The sequence below is a fragment of the Oryctolagus cuniculus genome, chromosome 3 (assembly GCF_051225735.1).
Source record: "Oryctolagus cuniculus isolate XC-2025 breed Fujian yellow rabbit chromosome 3, ASM5122573v1, whole genome shotgun sequence".
Lineage (NCBI taxonomy): Eukaryota > Metazoa > Chordata > Mammalia > Lagomorpha > Leporidae > Oryctolagus > Oryctolagus cuniculus.
Genome location: NC_142869.1, coordinates 156765296 through 156785875, shown reverse-complemented (window position 1 = coordinate 156785875; position 20580 = coordinate 156765296). Strand labels below are relative to the sequence as shown.

Genomic DNA, 20580 nt, shown 5'->3' with positions numbered 1-20580 from the left:
ACAGAATCTGGTTTCTATGAAACTTAAAAAGATCAAACAATTAGAAAGAAGCTAGGCTTCAAGGAGGAATGCAAGGGATTTCAGTAAACATCTGGTTGCCATTTTCGATTTTAAGAAGTAACCCACTTAAGGAAGCAGTTTAGCTTCTTTGGAGTTAAACACAAGACACTGGCTTTTTGTTCTCTTTGCACAGTGGAGGGTAAAGGAAACATCAGAATGCTCCAAGCTCAACTTTTATAAATAAGAAACTTTTTTTAAAAAAAATTAAATTGAACTCATAGTATAAACAACTCAACTGAGTTAAGGTTAAATAAACATTCTGTGAGCTGCAGTGCCAATTACAGAATAAATTCTGTTTGGTTGTAAATATATCAGTAATTCCATAAGCACTGAGGAAAATAACAATAAACCTGAGCACACAATTACTGTGTGTCATAATACAATAAAATAGAATGGTGCAAACTCATAAGTTTCTTTGATTCAATTTTGTTTTTTCCTCCAGTTTGATTAACTAAAGCTCAGAAGCCCTTCTGATACTGTCCAAGAGCCTATTACTTGCATAATAAAAACCGTATGTCAGACGTGTTCTAGGCAAAACACCAATAAGGCAAAACACGCCGTGGCTTTTAAATGTGACCTTTACTCTTCTGTCTTCCTGCTAAATAGTCACAAAGCAAATTAAACTCAGGAAAGCAGCAGGGTGCTGGTGGGGGCTAGCAGTGAAAAGACATGAGAAGAGAAGGAGTTTATTAGGCTCCAAGTTATGAGTAGAGTTCTAAGTTATCAGAAGCGGCATCTGCAGTAAACCCGCATCACTTGCCAAAGGGGATGGCCTCCAAATGTGGTCCAGGCTGACGCCTTTCCACTCTTGCCTCCCGTTCTTCCTTCTGCCCGTACAACATCAGAGCATGAGGAGGGGCAAAAAAGACTAAAGAAAAGACATCCTATAATGTTGCAGATTACATTGTGTGTGTCCTGCTTTCTCTGGTTGCCTACAAACGATATATTACATCTTAGAACTGTGAACTTGACTGTGGAGCTGAAGATGGCTTTGGTAGTAATTGTCCTCACTCTTCTGTATAACGTAAACACTCTTAGCAGTATTCTGGGTTTCCTGTTTTCTTGCAAAACTATTTCTGAGATGGACTATTCCAGGCCTGGACAACTTTGATTGACAAAATATCCATCCTTACTTACATTGGTCCTACCTATGCCTTCTAGAGTTACTACAAATCAACCTGTTATTCAATTAATTCATTGAGCAATGGGAGTATGAAGATACTGGCCCCACTACTTGCACAGCCTCCCTGAAATATTCATTTTCTTGGGAGCCATTGAGTTACTCCTTCCTGCTTTGGTTCTGGCTTTGGCTGCAACTGTAGAAACACTCCCCCTTCGAAGATACATGCATAATTCTGAGTCAATGATAAAAATAGAGACTGTGTGTCAGTCTTTTGAGCTACATATTACTTAGACACAACCTGAGAGAAGGTAAAAAAAACTTTTAGGCTACTATATCATTGTAGGAACTAAAACAATGATTTACTAAACAGTTCCTGGATGATATAAAAGGGAATAATTTCATGGTACATCTATCATTTTCTTCAACAAACTACGTATGATAAAAATCCTGGGTTTGGGCTAGCACTGTGGCATAAAATGTTAAGCCATTTCCTGCAACACTGGCATTCCATATGGGTGCTGGTTCATATCCCAGCTGCTCGACTTCTGATCCAGCTCCCTGCTAAGGGCCTCGGAAAAACAGCGGGATACAGCTTAAATGTTTAAGCCCCTGCCACCCATGTGGGCAATCGGATGAAGCTCTTGGCTCCTGGCTTTAGCCAGTCTCACCTATCGCAGCTATCTGGGGAGCCCAACAAAATTATCTTATTTTTTTGATTGAACCAGTGGATGGAAGATCTTTCTCTCTGTTTCTCCCTCTATGACGGTAACTCTGCCTCTCAAATAAATGAATGAACTTTTAAAAATCCTGTCATAAGACATACTTTTCCAAGCAAAGGACTGGAAGAGCATAGCTATGAGTACTTTCTTTATTCTGAGAAAAGAATTAGAGGATAGCGGGCCGGTGCCGCGGCTCACTAGGCTAATCCTCTGCCTTGCGGCACCGGCACACTGGGTTCTAGTCCCGGTCGGGGCTCCGGATTCTGTCCCGGTTGCCCCTCTTCCAGGCCAGCTCTCTGCTGTGGACAGGGAGTGCAGTGGAGGATGGCCCAAGTCCTTGGGCCCTGCACCCCATGGGAGACCAGGAAAAGCACCTGGCTCCTGCCATCAGATCAGCGCAGTGTGCTGGCTGCAGCGCGCCAGCCGCGGTGGCCATTGGAGGGTGAACCAACGGCAAAGGAAGACCTTTCTCTCTGTCTCTGTCTCTCTCACTGACCACTCTGCTTGTCAAAAAAAAAAAAAAAAAAAAAAAAAAAAAGAATTAGAGGATAGCATGTAGAGGACCGAGTCGGGACCTCTGTGATGTGGTGGAGCTTTTGACTATTTCCCCTTACTGCTTTCTATGTTCACAAACTTCAAAAGAGACACACTTTATGTGTTTGTTACTGGAGATCATCTTTGGGAAACACTATGTGTTGCATCGCTTTATTGAATATTAAACTTTCAGTGAATCAATTATCACCTCCAAGCACAGACCACAAATCTATCTCCTGTTCTGTTCTATCGGCTCAGACTTTCTAAGTATGCCCCACAGGTTGACAACACTGGTAACTGTGATGGGGGACTTGAAAGTAAGGAAAGAGGGGCCAGCACTGTGGTATAGCTGGTAAAGCCACTGCCTGCATTGCCAGAATCCCATATGGGCGCCAGTTCGAGTCCCAGCTGCTCCACTTCCCATCCAGCTCTCTGCTATGGCCTGGGAGGGCAGTGGAAGATGGCCCAAGTCCTTGGGCCCCTGCGTCCATGTGGGAGACCTGGAAGAAGCTCCTGGCTCCTGGCTTCAGAATGGCACAGCTCTGACAGTTGCAGCCATCTGGGGAGTGAACCAGTGGATAGTTCACTCTCTCTCTCTCTCTGCCTCTCCTTCTCTCTCTGTGTGACTCTGACTTTCAAGTAAATAAATACATTTTTAAAAAGAAAGTAAGGAAAGAGTCAAAATATGAAAATGGACATAAGCAATGAAAAACTCCAGCAGTCCAGAATCATAGTCATCCAATACTAGGGCTCTATTATCTTTGTTATAAAAACAGATGTGAGTATAATATCAGTGCTCTTCTGAAGCTTTATAGAAATAAAAAGTTTACAAACCAAGTTTTAATGTGAATTTCCTGAGGTCTTCACTATATAAAGCATCTAAATGTTGGAGCACTAATTTATCTTCATTTATTCACGCATTCAATAAATATTTATTGCATGTCCCTATGTGGAAGGCATGGAGTTAAGTGAAAAGCAGAAATGACATGGTCCTGAAATGCAGAAATGACATGGTACTGACCCTAAGGTACTTAAGAATTTTTTTATTTAAGATTTTTTTTAAGGAAATGGTTCAAGACAGTATATGTCAGAATTTCAGGAGGGTTTATCATACAGATCTATAACATACAAATTGAGGGAATCTGACTCAAAAGATACCTACCAAGTACTTTTTAACCCACAATAACATCCAGCAGCAACACCGTTACACTACTTCATATTTTAAATATACCTCCCTGCAGAGGAAAATCGTATTGACAGCTCTAGCATATTATCTCCCATTTATGTGATGCGTACTATGTATGCCATTCTCAAAACAATCAACTGGGACCAGTGCTGTGGCATAGTAGGTTAAGCCTCTGCCTGTGGTGCTGGCATCCCATATGGGCACCAGTTCAAGTCCCGGCTGCTCCACTTCTGATTCAGCTCCCTGCTAATGGACTGGGAAAAAGCAGAAGATGGACCAAGTGGCTGGGCCCCTGCACTCATGTGGGAGACCTGGAAGAAGCTCTTGGCTCCTGGCTTCTGTCTGACCCAGCTCCGGCCATTGTGGCCATTTGGGGAATGAACCAGCGGATGAAAGATCTCTATCTCTCCCTCTCTCTGTCTGTAATTCTGCCTCTTAAATAAATAAACAAATCTTTAAAAAAGAAAAAAAAACACAATCAATTTGCTGATAAGAAAATTGAGGCTTTGAGAGGTTAAGTAACTTAACCAAGGTTATGTAACCATTAGAATCTAACACCAGGGACTTCAACCAAGCTTCTGTCCTACTCCAAAGATTATACTATTTAATTACCACTACCTAATCCTTCTCCAAGAAATCAATATTTGTAGTCAAGCTCTTCCTACTTATGAGCAATTTAAATCTGAACTTCCTTGGAGCGGGCATTTAGCTCAGCAGTTAAGATGACCTGTGTCCCACATGGAGACACCTGGGTTCAATTCTCAGCATCAGCTCCTGACTCCAGCTTCTGCTCTATGCAGACCCTGGGAGGCAGTGGAGATGGACTTCTCCCACCCACCTGGGAGACCTGAATTGAGTTTCTTGCTTCTGGCTTCACTACCAATGCAGTCCTAGCTGCTGCAGGCATTTGAGAAGTGAATCAGCAAATGAGAGCTCTCTCTCTCTGCACATCTGTCTTTGTCTTTCTGCCTCTCAAATTAATATTTTTTTCTAATTTGAACTTCCTTAAAGCTTATTTTTAATACAAAAAATTGAAATATGTTTTCCATTACAAAAGTTATGACTAAATTGTAGTAGATGTTTCTTTTCCATACAAACTTCAGAAACAGCTTTTGGCAAGTTGCCATTATAAATAAGCCTTCAAAGTTAAGACTAAATTTCAACTGATACACCACTATATTGAAGATTTTAAAAAGTGTAATGCAGTGCAAATAAAAATATAGGGGGGTAGAATCCATTAAATGATAAGTGGAAGGAAATAGGTTTTTGTTTTTCAATATATTTTCCACAACATCAAGTAGTGATCTGTATCTCTATATTAATTATTTTTAATTAATTAATAATATATCACAAGAATACATTACGGTAAATTAGAGTGTCCTTTTTATGGGGGAAAAAAACCTATGAAGCAGCATTACTTAAAAGATCATTCTCCAGAACACAATATGTCAAATTTAATATCAATGAAAATACCGCTAAGTAGTATCTGTCTTGGTATTAGCTCTAACCTTTCATGGAAATGTCTTCACTCTATTGTGCTGCAATGATGTACTCTCTGTCCTTATTCGAAGACTGCTGTATGAACTAAGACAAGGCCTCCACTGCATTTGCAATACAAAATGCAACTCTAGTCCATGATCCATTACTAACTCACTGCTGCTTAATTAATACTCTCTCTGAGTATTAATTTGGATGTGTGGGAAGTTAGGGAGAGGAACTGTGTTGTCTTACTAGTTTAGTGACACTCAGAGGCTCAAAACTAAAACTAAGTGAAAATTATGGTAAAACTAAGTTAAAATTAAAGTAGTTAAGAGGAATATCCAACTTGGATAGTCCTATTTTATTTTATCATTTTAGAGTGCTTTTAGCATTTCTTTTTGGGCATTTACTTTAGCAATTTCATTTTATTACAAACCATCAAGTAATTTTTGAATGTGTTTTACTGTAAATTTTAAACTTAATTATTTCAATCCTGGACTTCAATCATCGCCTTCATCTAGGATTCAGGTTACACAGAATAGTCCCTATACAAGCATCAGCAAAGTTTTTGTGTAAAGGGACCAATAACAAATATTTGGGACTTTGCCATACAGTCTCTATTGCAACTAACAGCCATGCCACTGGATCCAAAGGCAGAACAAAAGAAATGAGTTGTGGCTGTGTCCCAATAAAACTTTATTTACAAAAAGCATGAAGTGGATGTGAGAGCTATCTGGCTGTGCCATCGGGCACCCCATTGGTCACCAGGTTGGTTCGGCTGATCTGGCTGGCTAGGCAGGTGTCCCCTTCCTCCCTCTCTACTCCATGTAGGTCCCTCCCAAAGCTGCGTGCTCAGTGGAGGAGGACAACCTTCCCCACTTAGAGGACGACAGGTCTACAGTCAAGTTATATGAGGAGCTGCGCTCTCCCGCTAGAACCTCCAAACAAACTCTCAAAAGCATGAAGTGGGTCTGATTTGGTCTTTGGGGCAGTTTTCCAACTCCTGGTAAGAAAACCAACTTGATCTTAAACATTTTTTTGTTTCTCAAAAAAACACTTGTATGTAAAACCACCAAGTTCTTAAAAAAAAAAAAAAAGAGCCACTTGAAACTGTAAGAATGACTCCAATTTTGTAGCTTGATAGCAGATTTTCATTTGCATTTTGCATTTCACATGGATTATAATACACAGAGTTGGTAAGTGTAAGAGGTACTCAGAAGTTGACAGAAAATCATAAATATACACTACTCCTCAGGAGTATATCATAATTTTCACTTAATGATAAAATCTACTCTGAGAGTTCCTTGGACAACATACTACTTGGATTTCACCATGGGCATAAGTTCAAAACTTCTGTAAAATATCTATTCTGCTTTAGGCTACTATATACTGATGCATTGATTTACTAAATAGCACCTACATGACAGAAGGGAGAATAATTGAATGGGGCTTCTGTCTTTTACTTTAGATAATTATATGCTCTCACAAATTCAGGTACTTAAGATATATTTTTCCAAACCAAAAGATTGTATGACTCTAAAATTATGCTTTAATTCCACCACATTTTATAGGTCTAAATCTGTAAAGACAATTGTCCTCATACTGGTCTCAAAATTAGTTTAAAGATGAAATGCTCATTGTAAACACCTATATAGTTAAATGATAAATATTTGCAGAATTTACTTTAAAGATTTCTACCACCTAAACCAGTAAACTATTTGATACATAAGCATTGCCCATGTCTGTGTTTTTGGACCTCATTCCTAGATACCAAATGAGATAAAGTATTTGCCTGACATATTTCTCTCTCTCTCTCTCTCTCTCTCCCTCCCTCCCTCCCTCCCTCCCTTTCTCCGCCCCCCCCCCCCGAACGCTGACAGAGTTGGACAAAGTCATTAAATCCTCACCACCTAACACTCTGAAGCCAATATCATTACTACCTTTAACAGATAAAAGAGCTGGGACTCAGAGAACTTAATTTGTTTAAGATTATACTCATAAATTCATAGCCTTATAGTCTGTCCCAATACAGCCATCATCTTCTGTTATGTCACCAGCATGGAATTAACCAGGAGAAAAAAGGCCCATTTTCTAATTTAGGACCCAAGAGTTTCTGCCTTTCTTTTCAGTAAGTGTTTGCTAAATATGTAGTAGGAATTAAACGACTAAATTAAACAAAACCCAAATGTTACTCTACTAGCACAGATTATACTTAATAGTGGAGTGTTGCCAGCCTGACTTACCATCTTTTCATATTTTTATGATTTTCTCTCCTCAAAAACTTTTTAGAGGTCAGTAGAAGTGAGTGGGGTTGAGAGAAGAAAAGAGAGACTCACGTGGAATGGGCAGGTAGATTAAGAGAAATACATTTATCAAGGTGTCAAAAATGTACCTGGGTCACCAGTGACCTTTGTGGGAGTATCTATTTTGTTTTTCAGGTAACATTTTCAAATTACAGGTTAGTAAATGGTAGAAAAACTGCCATACTAGAATGAGCTGTATGTGGAATAAGGCTCCAGATCATTCTGATGGAGTGCCCTTCCCCCAGGCTGATCAACTAAGGAAGGTTAAGTTCAAATGTGCCAACACAGCTCCACATTCTCTTAATACACATACGGTAACATAACCAGGAAATAAAACTGTGACACAGAAGCAAAATAAATAACACAGCTTCATATTCTCTCAATACACATACAGTAACATAACCAGGAAATGAACATGTGACACAGAAGCAAAATAAATTCTGTAAAATCCACAATTCTGGAAAATATTTATTGCATTAAGCACCTCAATTCAAACATAATATGTGGATTAAAGGTGTAGCCATGGAAATGAAGTGGCATTTTTAAAAATGGATATTTTTCTCTTTGACAAATAATCAAGGAAATGTTAGATTACAATCACAAAGCTTTTTATTTCCAGTATTTGATACATACTGCTCTTAGAGTGAAAACTATAAAATCAAATGAAAAACCAAAAATCAATTTTCCACACTCATGAATTTGTGAAATTGTTACCCTTTCTTGAGGTCTCTCCAGGAATAATATCTTACGATAGAGAGTAAAAGAATGCCAAGAAGGAGGTAGGGAGTCGATGTATTAAAAGCTGTGGGAATGTGGGAAAAGGAACCAAATCAGCATCTACACTGACAACTCCTGGTGACACCACATCGTTATCTCCTGCCAGTGGGCCCAGCAGCTCATTTGGCTGCCAGAGACTTTTGGCTTCAGGCTGCCTCTGCACTTCCTTGCTGTTTGGAAGCTGCAAAGCAGTCCTCCTTTCTCTTGTAAAACAAACCCAGGGACATCAAGGGAGAGGGGAGATATTATCCATCTGTTTTGCAGCTGAAGAAAACTAAAAATTGAAATTGAACCGAAGTTGAATGCTCAGATAATCTACGTGGTGCCCATAGAAAGCTGGCAGCAGCATGAAGAAGGTAAAGGAAATTTAGACCACAGTAGCGTGTCATCAGGGTCACTTAGCATGACTCCAGGAGCACAGCTCAAATGGCAGCATGCAGTGGTTACACAATCAGTGATGGGATGAGAAACTAAACACTTTATCTTCCCATTATATCAATAGCTATTCTGATAAACAGATTCTAACAACATTATTTACAAATGTTACAGAACTTTAGATAGGTCCATCTTCATAGAGCCAATCCCAGCAAAACTATGAGGTTGGAAAACTTTGTTTTCAGCTCTATGTGATATTCCAGAACCTTCCTAGTCCTTTTTGGTTTTTCTCATTTGCTCCTGGAAGCTCAGTGCTTTAGCTTTCAATACTACTCCTAAAGGGCAGGGACCAGTAAATTCACAAAGGTCGTGAGCTCAAGGTCCATACTGTGCACTTTGCAAGATCTCTTCTTCTCATCAAAGCAGATCTTCCTGGCTGTATTCCATTACAGCTATGCCTGCTATGTAATTTCACTACAATATGGTAAAGGGTGAGCATCCCCAAATCTTCAGAGAAACGACTTCCTGGCCTTCTGTCATTCCCCAGCACTAATTAGCAAGGGGGCATCCAACTGATAAAGAAATGCTATGATGATGGAAGATTGTTACGGAACGTATTGTGTCAGCAGTCCCCCAAAGACCAGCAGTTAATTCAAATGGCTTCTCCCCCTGTACCTTTGAATAAATAGGAAATAGATGTAGTGTATTATCAGAAAGACAGAAACATCTGATCTGCTTATGCTCAGTGAGTGTTCTACATTAACATGAATCTAATGATCAACTAGTGCAGAATAATGCACCACAAGAGACACTGAGGCAACAAATGGACAGAGGGGAAGACAGCAGCGGTGTGCAGTTTGTCACAGCAGTTGACACTACTTGAGATGCCTACATGTCACACTGGAGTTCCTGAGTTTGAGTTCTGGTACTGATCCAGATTCCAGACCCGGCTAATAAACATCTGGGAAGGAACTGGTGCTGGACCAAGTCACTGGGTCCCTGAAATCCATTTGGGAGACCTGGATTGAATTCCTCCTCTCAGCCTTGGCCAGCCTCGCCTAGCATGGCCCTGGTTGTTGTGGGCATTTGAAGAGTCAATGGGAAACATCTCTTTCTCAGATTCTCTCTCTCTCTCTCTTTCTCTCTCTCTCTCTCTCTTGCTCTCCCGCTCTCTCTCTCACTTCATCCCACCCTCCCTATCTCCCCCCCCCCGCTTCCAAATAATCAAAATAAATAAAGAATTTTTAAAGAGAGGTAAGAAAGCAGAGCATGAGAGCTGGGACATAGGTTTTTCTATCCATCCGTCCCTCTCATGGGGTATGAAATACATAGTGAGCTACTTCACCTGTGGAATCTTGGGAGGAAATTAATATTTCTTATTCTTAGGGCACTCAGGGGGGCTACAGAGAGGGCGAGCTGAGGTCACAGATGCCGGGCAAAGCATGGAACTCCTTGCAGCGTCAGCTGCTTGAGAAATGGTAGCTATTACTGCTATTGCCTTTTGATCCTCATTAGTTACTCAACTTTCTTTCCAAACAAAAAACTTGTCTCCTACTTTCCTATTCAAAAGATGGAAATAAAAGTACTTGAATAGGAACAGTGTAAATGATAAATACCTATACTTCTTTGCTATTCAGAGCCAATATCAAATCACATTTAAACTGGCTTCTCCAAACCATTTCCACACTTTTTAGGTGCAGTCAGATGAAGTGGTAATTTTCTTAAAATATGGAGTAGTTTGTTTCTGGGCAGAACATGTATATTCAGGCTCATAAACATAAACATGCTTTATGCAGCATTTAAGCATGAACCATGCAACTCCAAAGTGCTACAAAAATAAAAACAAAATCATTCCAAGAACAAAGAGATACAGCTAAAGAAAAATGAGGAGGAAGTTTTTAAAAAGAAGCTTTCTATGATGCAAGAGAGGTGAAGAAAAATAAAAATCTGGCTTTGTGAAATGTTTTAGAGGAAGACAGTACCACATTGAAGAAATGGTTGAACACACAGCAAATGACTTTGGTGGCTACTTGTTATTCTAACCTTGGTGTAGCAGCCCCTGCCCCGGGCCAGCAGCGAGCCTTCCTTCAGCAATGACAGCTGTGTAGTGATGCTGAGTGAGGATGCGTTGGTAAACCTGCAGCTCGGCTTGGCTGTAGGAAGGAGGCTGGTAGAGCACGGCCCTTCTGCCATGACTGCCAAAGTGTGCTTCAATAGCCTCTTGGATCTGAGAAAAAAAAAGAAGGCACAAAAATTCAAGATAAAGAAGAAGTACGTTTTCCTTGCAGAACATCATTAATGCAAATCAAGGGCCATTCAGAAAATGATTCTTTATGTTTTCCTTAAGAAATGAAAGACAGATTCTCTCAAAGGCTGAGAAGGACAAAGACTATCTCATACGCAAGAACTGAAGGTGAACTGCATTGTTCTTGCTGTTCCAGAGAGATGAACATTTTAGGCTGTTAAATAGCTGCTTAAGGGAATACTGCTGCGTAGAAAATGCACCTCGATTCTAGCTGGAAATATAAATTAACAGCAGTGTCTTTCATCTGCATTGTGCTTTTATTGTGCATTTGTTCCAGCTGCATTATCTTTTAATAGCTCTTTTAGGTCAACACGGTGGAGGAGACAGAGTCAGAAAGGGTGAGTTTTGTGTCAGGAGGACATGGTCAGAAAGGGAGGAGTTGTAAAAAAAATGAGGAAACTCTCTGGAGATCTTCAATGCTGCTGTTCCTCTCAATGAACACACAGCAAAATGGATGGCTCTTCCAGTGTGAGAAGATGACAGGCACTGAAGTAGGTTCTTCCTTCACTAGTTTATTGTTCCCCCAAATAAATATTTCTCTTTCTCACAATGGCACCTGGAATTCTATTAGCAGAGGAAATTTCTGAATTGACAAATAGAAAGAAGGCTGGAATTTACATTTACTATAACGCTTAATTGAAGATCCTCTATGTGTTTTGAAAACTTTAGTTTTTTAAGATTTAGTTATTTATCTGAAAGAGTGATACAGAGAGAGGGAGAGACATCTGCTACCATCTGGCCTCAATGGCTGAGGCTGGGCCAGGCCAAAACCAGGATTTTGGGACTTCATTTGGGTCTCCCACATGGGTGGCAGGGACACAAGCACTTGGGTCATCTTCCCCTGCTTTCCAAGACACATTAACAGGGAGGTGGATCAGAAGTGGAGCAGCTGGAATTCTAGCCCTCTGATACGGAATTATGGGGTTGCAAGCAGAGGCTTAACCTGCTGTACCACAATGTAGGCCCCAAACTTGAGGTTAAACCTTGAGAAATTCAAGATTTTTTTTTTATTATTCCTGAAAGGAGTAATAAGGCAAAATGGGGAGAGGCTGCAGAAGACGAGGTAAAGGAGATGAGGCAAGAAGCGAAGAGGGATCTTGGAAACACAAAATTGGGAACCCACATTGCTTCTACTAGCAGCTTCAGAACAAACTCTCCCTTGTCCAGGTGTACAGCACAGCATGTACCATGTGTGGTCAGTGCTTTGATTTCTTCATTATTTCCCGATTCTACGTCTTCATCAAAGAACACGGGCCATTCAGACTCAGACCCTGTCTTTCTCCTCTGGCCACATCACATCGTCATCACTTCCATCTCAGATGCCCAATCTGCCCCTTCTTCTATCCCTGTACCATCCACCCGCATTCCGTTCCTCTCTGCACTTGTTCAGCTTTCAAACTCTGAATCACTCCCTCAATATTAAAACATTATCTCTTTTGGGAAGTTTTAATTGAAATGCATACTTCATGAGCATTGATTTACGAAAGGAAATTATGTCTTTCCTTCAAGTCAGCTCCCTAACAGCCAGGTCTACATCCCCAAGTGTATCCCCAGTGTCTATCACTATACATAGCTAGACTTCATAAATGAAGACATTGAGTGAATTAATGAACTTTAAAGTACTATCAAAGTCTTTGAAGATATATGGAGAGAAAAAAGAAATTTAATGTCTCCCACATGGATGCAGGGACCCAAGAACCTGGGCCAACTTCCAGTGCTTTCCCAGGCCACAGCAGAGAACTGGATTAGAAATGGAGCAGCTAGGACTCGAACCAGCATCCCTGCAGTTGGCAGCCTCACCTGCCAGGCCACAGTGCCGGCTCCAAGTTTTTAAATAATAATATCTCATAAAGAACAATGAGTCAGGAAAATTGTTTCTGAGTTTGAGTTCGGCCTGGTACCTGCTAACACTGGTGCTTACTGCATGTGTAATGATTGTCACAGGAAGTTACGGCACACCAGCTAAACACACCTTTTGTACAAGCTATATGGGAAGACATAATTGACTAGAAAATTGCTCTTGTTAATGTATATTATACTTTACTGATGAGAAAACTGTTAAATTCCAGGAATCAACCTCCAAGTTTGGGACACAATTTCTGAGCAAATGCTGTAGTTATTTGCAATGCTAAGCTTATAAGAAGTGTTTGACACCAAACACAGGTTGTGTCTTAGACACAAAGGTTTGAGAGAGCTGAGTAGCCCATGCAAGGCCAAAGTAAACAAACAGGAGTCTAGGTGAAAGGGAAAGACAGATGTTTCCAAATATATCAGTGTCACGCAAGCAAAACACACAGTATCCAGAATTCTCTTCTCATGTTATTTTCTTTCATAATCACAGGATGTTCCTCTCTCTTCCAGCTGGCTTAGGCATAGCAGGGATTTGCATCAGAAGGGTATATTTGAAATCTTTAAGATATTTTTATTTTGAAAGATAATACCCTTCCTTGTCCCCCAACCAGGATCATCTTAAGCAAGAGCAATGTAACTTTTACTAGTATAACTTAGATAGAACATATTCTAAATACACTATAATTTCTGGCCATGTTTTGTAAAAATCTTTATAAATAGGCTGAAATTTAACCCACATCTTAGACTACATGGAATAAATAGGAAATGAGCTTGTTAATAAAATTATGTTGTATTATCCTGTAACACAAACTGCCCCGTCCTTGTAATATTTATAACACACTGTATCAGCAGAATGGCTCAATACCAAAGGGCAAGAACAGTTTTAGCCAGTCCAACAACAGGTGCACACCTTGCATAAGCGAAATGAAAACTGCATGAACAATTATGTCAACCGCACCAGCAAATGCATGCAGGATTACTAAATGCCAATAACAGTGCTTTTGGAAATATTTTCTGACTGCTCTTACAATTTTGAAGATATATTTTTGGTGTAAGAATGTCCTTAACCTAGTCACTACTACAACTTGAGATCTTCAACCCTGCTGATCAGAATTTAGAAGAAAAGAATAAGAGTTCCTGTAACCACTATGAACTCTCAAGTCACTTGTCTCACTCCCTTCTTTAGAGAGACTTGCAAAATATTTCCTGAGAAATCATTTTGCTAGACTATATGAAAGTTGTTTTATTTTAAACTGACACATTAAAAATTGTACATTTTACAGAGTAAAATGTGATGTTTATATACACTGTGCAATGTGCAATCTGGATAAACACATCTATCCTTCAAACATTTGGTTTTTATGATGAAAACATGCAATATCATTTCTTCTAGTTTTCACTTCTCAGAGAAATGTAAAGTACATTATCAGTATCTACAGCCCCCCACTATGCAGTAAAACACCAAAACTTACTACTCCCTGACTATGACTTAGTGCCCATTTATCAACCTTTCCCCATTCCTCCCTCCCCATTACACTCCACAACCTCAAGTAACCACCATGATGCCTGTACCTTCTATGAGATTAAGACTTACATATGAGTGGGATCATGCAGTACTTGTCTTTCTGAGCTTGGCGTCTTTCACTTCCAGTTCCAACATGTTGTGAGCAAGATTCCATCCTTTTTTATGGATGAAGAGTATTCTGTAGTTTATACATACCACATTTTCTTTCTCATTCAGCAAGTGATGACCACTTAGATTGTTTCCAGTCCTTGGCTATTGTGAATAGTGTTGCAATAAACACGGGACAAACTGATTTAATTTCCCTTGGACATATGCATCTACTGTTCACTACCCTAACAGAGGGGTTGCTGGATCACAAGGTAGTTCTATTTTTAATTATTTGATAATCTTCCATATTGCTTTCTACCATGACTGTACTAATTTATATTCCCACCAATAGTATGCAAGCAATCCATTTTCTGAACTTCCTCTCCACCATTTGTTTTCTCTTTCTGATAATAGCCAATGTATCTGGAGTGAGGTGATATCTCACTGTGATTTTGATTTGCACTGCTCTGATGACTAGTGATGCGGAGCAGCATTTCACATATCCATTGATCATTTGTATGCATTCCTTTGAGAAACATCCGTTTTCTTGTCCACTTTTAACAAGATTCTTTTTTTTTTTTTTGCTGTTGAGTTGCTTCATTCCTTAAATGAAAGTTACTTTTATAACTGAACACATTATTTTTATTTCAAAGCATTCAAAACAGATGTTTTTGTACCACCTAAGACAAAACAAAGGATAGACTGTTGAAATAAACTACTACAAGTGTTCGATGCAACAATGTAGACCAAAATAAGAGAAGGATGGGGAATCAAACACCTGGATTTGATAACTGGTTCCCACTTGCTTGCTTCATCCACTGGAGTAAGTTACACAATCCATCCACATCAGAGTTTGTTCATATGTACAGTTGAAATAGCAAATTCTCCCTCATCAGTGCAAAATAAAAATTAAGTCAGTTTCTGATATGAAAGTATCCAGCATAGAGTCCCTCCACTAAGTTAGGTAAAATATGAATGAAGCTAAATAATAATATTATATTGTAATTCTACTTTTACATTAGGAATTCCACAAGCTTTTCAATTAATATGGTTTGGTGTTTGCCATAAAAAGCAATAAATTATATGCTTCCATATATCTGATAGATGGTTCCCTCTATTAGGGGTCATTATCTTATAATGCACAATTTATATGTTTATTATGTTTATTATTTGCCTTCCCACACCAGAATGTAAGCTAAGTAAAAGCACATATTTTTGTCTGTTTTTCTTTCCTTGGCTAAGGATTGCATTTGGTATATAAGAGGCAAACACTAAATATTTTTAGAATGGATGAACATAAGTATTTTTTCTTTTAATATGTAAGTCTTTGTTATAAATACTACTATGGAAGATTGAGAATGAATTGTGGTTACATTTTGATTAGGAAATTTATTTCAGGGGTAAGCATTTGGCCTAGCAGTTATACCAGTAAGACACCTGCATTACATATCAGAGTGCCTGGGTTTGACTCCCAGTTCTGGCACCTGATTTCAGCCTCCTACTAATGCAAATCCTGGAAGGTATCAGTGATAACACAGGTGTCTGAGTTCTTGTCACCCATGTGGGAGACTTGTATTGAGTTTCTAGTTCTGGCTTGGCGTGGCCCAGTCCTGACTTTGATTTGAAGAGTGAATCAGTGGATGAGAATGCCTCTCCCCCCACCAATAAATAAACAATTTTCAAAATAAATTCATTTCAATAGTATTACAAATAGTAAGAATGACAAAATAAAATTAAATATTTGAGCAAAATAATGAATTTACAGTAAAAAATTGAATAAAGAGCTATATTATAAAAGTACTACATTTTTGATACTCTGTTAGAAAGTCTTTGCCAAGACTTACCATGAAACCAAGAAATATAGCAGGGATGAAAAATAAAAGTCGGTTTTTTCCACATGACAGAAAGATTTTTCCTGGATTTATTAAGGCAGCTGTGTATTTATGACAACTTTTGATGCTCAAATACAAATCATAGAGTAGACTTTTGGAGGTGTGTCATATATGACTAAAAGTTAAATTGCCTTCCTGGTCCAGATTTTTGACACTTTAGAAATATTACTGAGTCTATCATAGTGAATTATGCTTTAATTTTCCCAGTGTAAGGATAAAATACAGGTCTTTTTCCCCATTGTGAAATGTACACTTATTTTGGAAAATGTTAAAAAGAAAATGGAAGGTATTTCCTAGGATGAATACCATACACATTTCCTACTTAAAAATTATCTCATAATAGCAGCACAGTTTAGGGACCCCAGGTTCCTGGATATGCAAGGAGAGGCCCATAAGAATGTGACTACTTGAATGAAGCTTTAGTGAATCTCGGACTGCGTCTTGCAGCTGAATGAACTAAATCTCAATCCCATAATAGAATGGCCACACAGTTCTGAAAATTACCCCATGTCACTGGGCACTTTCCAACTGTCTTCCCAGTCTGTACCTTTGGGCTACTCAAACTCTTAACCTCCAAGGACAGGGAAGTTGGCTCACCTGTGGCTCTATGTCAGTTCTAAAGAAATAACAGAGAAATAAAAACAATAAACTTCCTATATCAAAAGTTTATCTCATGGAGTAGGCATTGTGGCACAGTCAGTTTAGCTCCTGTTTGGGACACCTGTGTCCCACACTGGAGTGCCTGGCTCAAGTCTCTGTTAGTCCATGCTTCTGATCCAGCTTCCTTCTAATGTGTCTGGGAGACAGTGGATGATGGCCTAAGTACTTGAGTTTCTACCACCCACTTTGGAGACCTGAAGTTCCTGGATCCTGGCTTCAGCCTGGTCCACCGTTGGCTATTGCAGGCATTTGGGAAGCGAATTAGCAGATGGAAGTTTTCTTCTCCCTCTGACTCTCCCTCCTTCTGTGTCACTCTGCCTTTCAAACAAATAAACACATCTTTTAAAGAAAATCCCAATAGAGCTTTGATGAAATAGCATTTACTTAGACAGCCATTGCCAAAACTCACAATCATCTACCTTCTGCCTAATTATTACATAGGCACTCTTCACAATGTGTAATTACACATTATTTGTTTAACGTCTGCCTAAACTACTGCTCTGTTCCACAGCATCCTGGACTTGTCTGCTTTGATCATGGTTGAATATGCCATTTGTGGCTGGACTCTAAACAAGAAAGAATGGATAAATGAGTGAGTGAATTAATGGATGCATGAATGCCAAGTAGTCATTCATTATTTGTAAACATATGACTTTGGGGAGTGCAAGAGTGAAGAAAGATGGCTAAGGTCTAGTCCTCAAAAAGTGAACTGTTAAGCAAGAGTAGAAATAAACCATTAATGAAATCATGCAATGTAATTTCCCATGGATATAAGAGTTCTGGTCTGTTAGATAATGACTTATCTCTATTGTGAATTTTGTGTATGAAAGAGAATGACAGAATAAGGGTAATTCTCCAAGGCAGAGAGGAGATGGGAAGAAAATTAAATCAGGAGGCCCTTGAAGGTCAGCACCGTGGGTAATTATATTGTAAGTGGCAAATACGGTCAGGTGGGCAACAAGAAATAACTGGCAATAAGGATACAAATGGAAGAATGCAACATTACTCAGTATCTTGTTAAATAGTCCATAGGAAATATAGGCCTAGTTTTCCTCATCTGCCTCCTCCCCGCTACGGTTTTTAGTAAAAGGAATCAAAGTTCATCAAAGTTGGACCTATCTCTAATGACCAGTGTAAAGTTATCAACTTTTAATGTCTTGACTTCTCAGCAGGTTTATATAGAGGAAGGATATTTTTCTTGCTTTGTAGATAGAGTTCTGTAAGGCAAGGCCTGAATCACAAGATTTCCTAAGAACTATAAGCCACCCAACCCAGAATGCAGAGGTAAAAAAAAAAAAAAAAAAAAAAAAAAAGAGAAGAAAAGAATAGTAATAGTGAGTGGTCAAACCATAAGAAGGAAGTCCCAGACCTGCCCCAAGAAGGTCTGATCACACAGGGAGAAGCCAGGGAAGCGAGAGCCTGTGAGGGTCTGAGCTGTACGTTCTGTGTTGGGAGCCTACTTTGGTTGAGAACAAGCAAGGAGAAACAGTAACTGGACAGTCAAGACACAGTGTGTGCGACTGAGGGAGGTAAGGACAGAGGATGAAGATGTCCCAGAAGGCCTAAAGAGGAAAAAGGAGAAGGGATTTGCTGTGGAGACCTTACACAATCAGGAGTATACCAGATGGACAGGTATGAGAAGAAGAAAAGAGAGCATAAGAGTGGAAAACAGAAGGGAACGGAAGACACTGACTTGACTATCAGAGCTTGAAAATACTTAATGATGGGGGCCGGTGCCATGGCTCACTTGGTTAATCCTCCGCCTGTGACACCGGCATCCCATATGGGCACCGGTTCTAGTCCCAGTTGCTCCTCTTCCAGTCCAGCTCTCTGCTGTGCCCCGGGAGGGCAGTGGAGGATGGCCCAGGTGCTTGGGCTCCTGCACCCGCATGGGAGATCAGGAAGAAGCACCTGGCTCCTGGCTTCAGATCGGCATAGTGCCGGCTGTAGTGGCCATTTGGGGAGTGAACCAACAGAAGGAAGATCTTTCTCTCTGTTTCTCTCTCTCTGACTATATCTCTACCTGTCAAATGAAAAAAAGAAAATATTTAATGATGAATGGAGTCAAGTTGCCTGATCCCACAGGGAATCAGAAATCCCGATGCACTGGGGATATGGCACGATTTTGGCTTATCCCCTCACATCCATGAAACATCGAGCAGATAATCTAAGGCGAATGCTGAGCTTTCCCAAGTCGCTACAATGTTGAGGGACCCTCTTGTCACTGAAAGCTTTGGGACACATGATGCCTTTCTGAAAGCAGAGCCCAATATAGAGCCTGTGTGACCGAAAACAGAACAGAGGAGGTGAGAACAGAACATTGCAAGACAGCACCTAAGCTCTCTTAATTCTGTAGTGAATTAACAGAGCTGAAGTTCTGTGTACCCCTCACCTCTTCTCAGGCCAGCCACACACATAGCCTGACTCAGGGAGGTTGGCACACATTGACAAGACAACCAAGAACACAAGGAAGGTGATTCTCTCCTTGAGGCCATATCCTGGGTCTCCAGCCTCTTGCCCAGCCGTGGCTTGCATAGTTGTTGGCTGCCCATCTCTGCTCCCACTGAAATGATCATCCACTTCAACCAACGGGAAGGATCATATTGTAGTTCCCTTCTCTGATTCCCCAATTCCTCCTTTTTCCCTAGTCTCCTCTGGAGACTTTCCTCCAGCTAATTTAAGACTCCTTTCCCTGAGAGGCCACCCACCGTGCACAGCTGTGGGTCATCAGTTTACTATTTACTGGAACTTTACAGACATGACAAAGACCCAGCTGAGATTGTAAAAACACAGGAATAGCTGGGATATGGTGGTTTTGATGGCTTCCTTCAAGATAGCTTTAAAAAAATAAGATAAACATAAAAAGAAAAGATCAAGACTGTCCTTTGCTTTTACTTTTGGCACATCTGAAGTTGCTCCCTACTTTCAAGCATATAAAAACTACTCCCAAGAGTCCCTCTCCCCTCTCTGCTCTGTCCCCTGACTTCCTCTATCTACCCTCATCCCTCTCCCCTCTGTTTCAGACCCATAGAGCTTAACAAGAAGAGTCTATTTTCTTTCCATCCTCAAGCCCTGATCACTGTTGCTGATTTCAGAGTAAATGCCTCCAGCTGACTCTTTGAGGATCCTTATTGCCTTCACAGTCTTATCACAGTGGCAGCAGTAAAGGACATCCGCGATGAAGAAAATACAGAATTGACAATCCACAATCATGAAATAACAAGTAGAGGACAAGGAGAGACCTTGTTCTTTTGAAACATGTTAAAATAATAGCAAGTCTCTGTCTCCTGATGCCTAAACAATGAGTTAATTCAGCAATTCAGCCTTAAAATAGTAAGTCTATACAAAGGCAATATAACAGAGAGGAAAGAGAACTGGGGCCATCACAACAATATCAATACCTAAGTGGCGTACAGTCTACCAAACACTTTCTTAGATGCCCGAGACTTTGAATCAGAGTTCAAGGCTTTTTCAGCCACACCCCCAGGGTATTCTGAATCCTGTCTCCCACCCCTCACTCATTATTCACTTGTACTACTTAGGTTTCACTTGAACTTCACTTTTGTCATCTGCAAACAACCACCAGCACTGTATGGATCAAACAAGACTTGGCTCTCCGAAGTCTTATGACATCAACAGTAATGGACTAAGGGTGGAGACTTGATCTAGCTATAGCTTCTTCGAAGTGGGCCTGGTGGAAGGTC

General features: G+C 40.0%; 1 protein-coding gene across 7 annotated transcripts in view; it reads right to left on the bottom strand.

Moving 5' to 3' along the window:
- Positions 1-20580, bottom strand: part of CPED1 (cadherin like and PC-esterase domain containing 1) — a 587225-nt gene that overhangs the window by 544847 nt on the left and 21798 nt on the right. For all 7 annotated transcript variants that reach the window (XR_016231749.1, XM_089329475.1, XM_008258284.5 and 4 more), the window contains exon 2: positions 10600-10783. Coding sequence is in view for 6 of the 7 variants with exons in the window: in XM_089329475.1 (XP_089185601.1) it covers positions 10600-10783 (184 nt within the window). In the remaining variant the exon portion in view is untranslated. The remainder of the gene's footprint in view (positions 1-10599; positions 10784-20580) is intronic.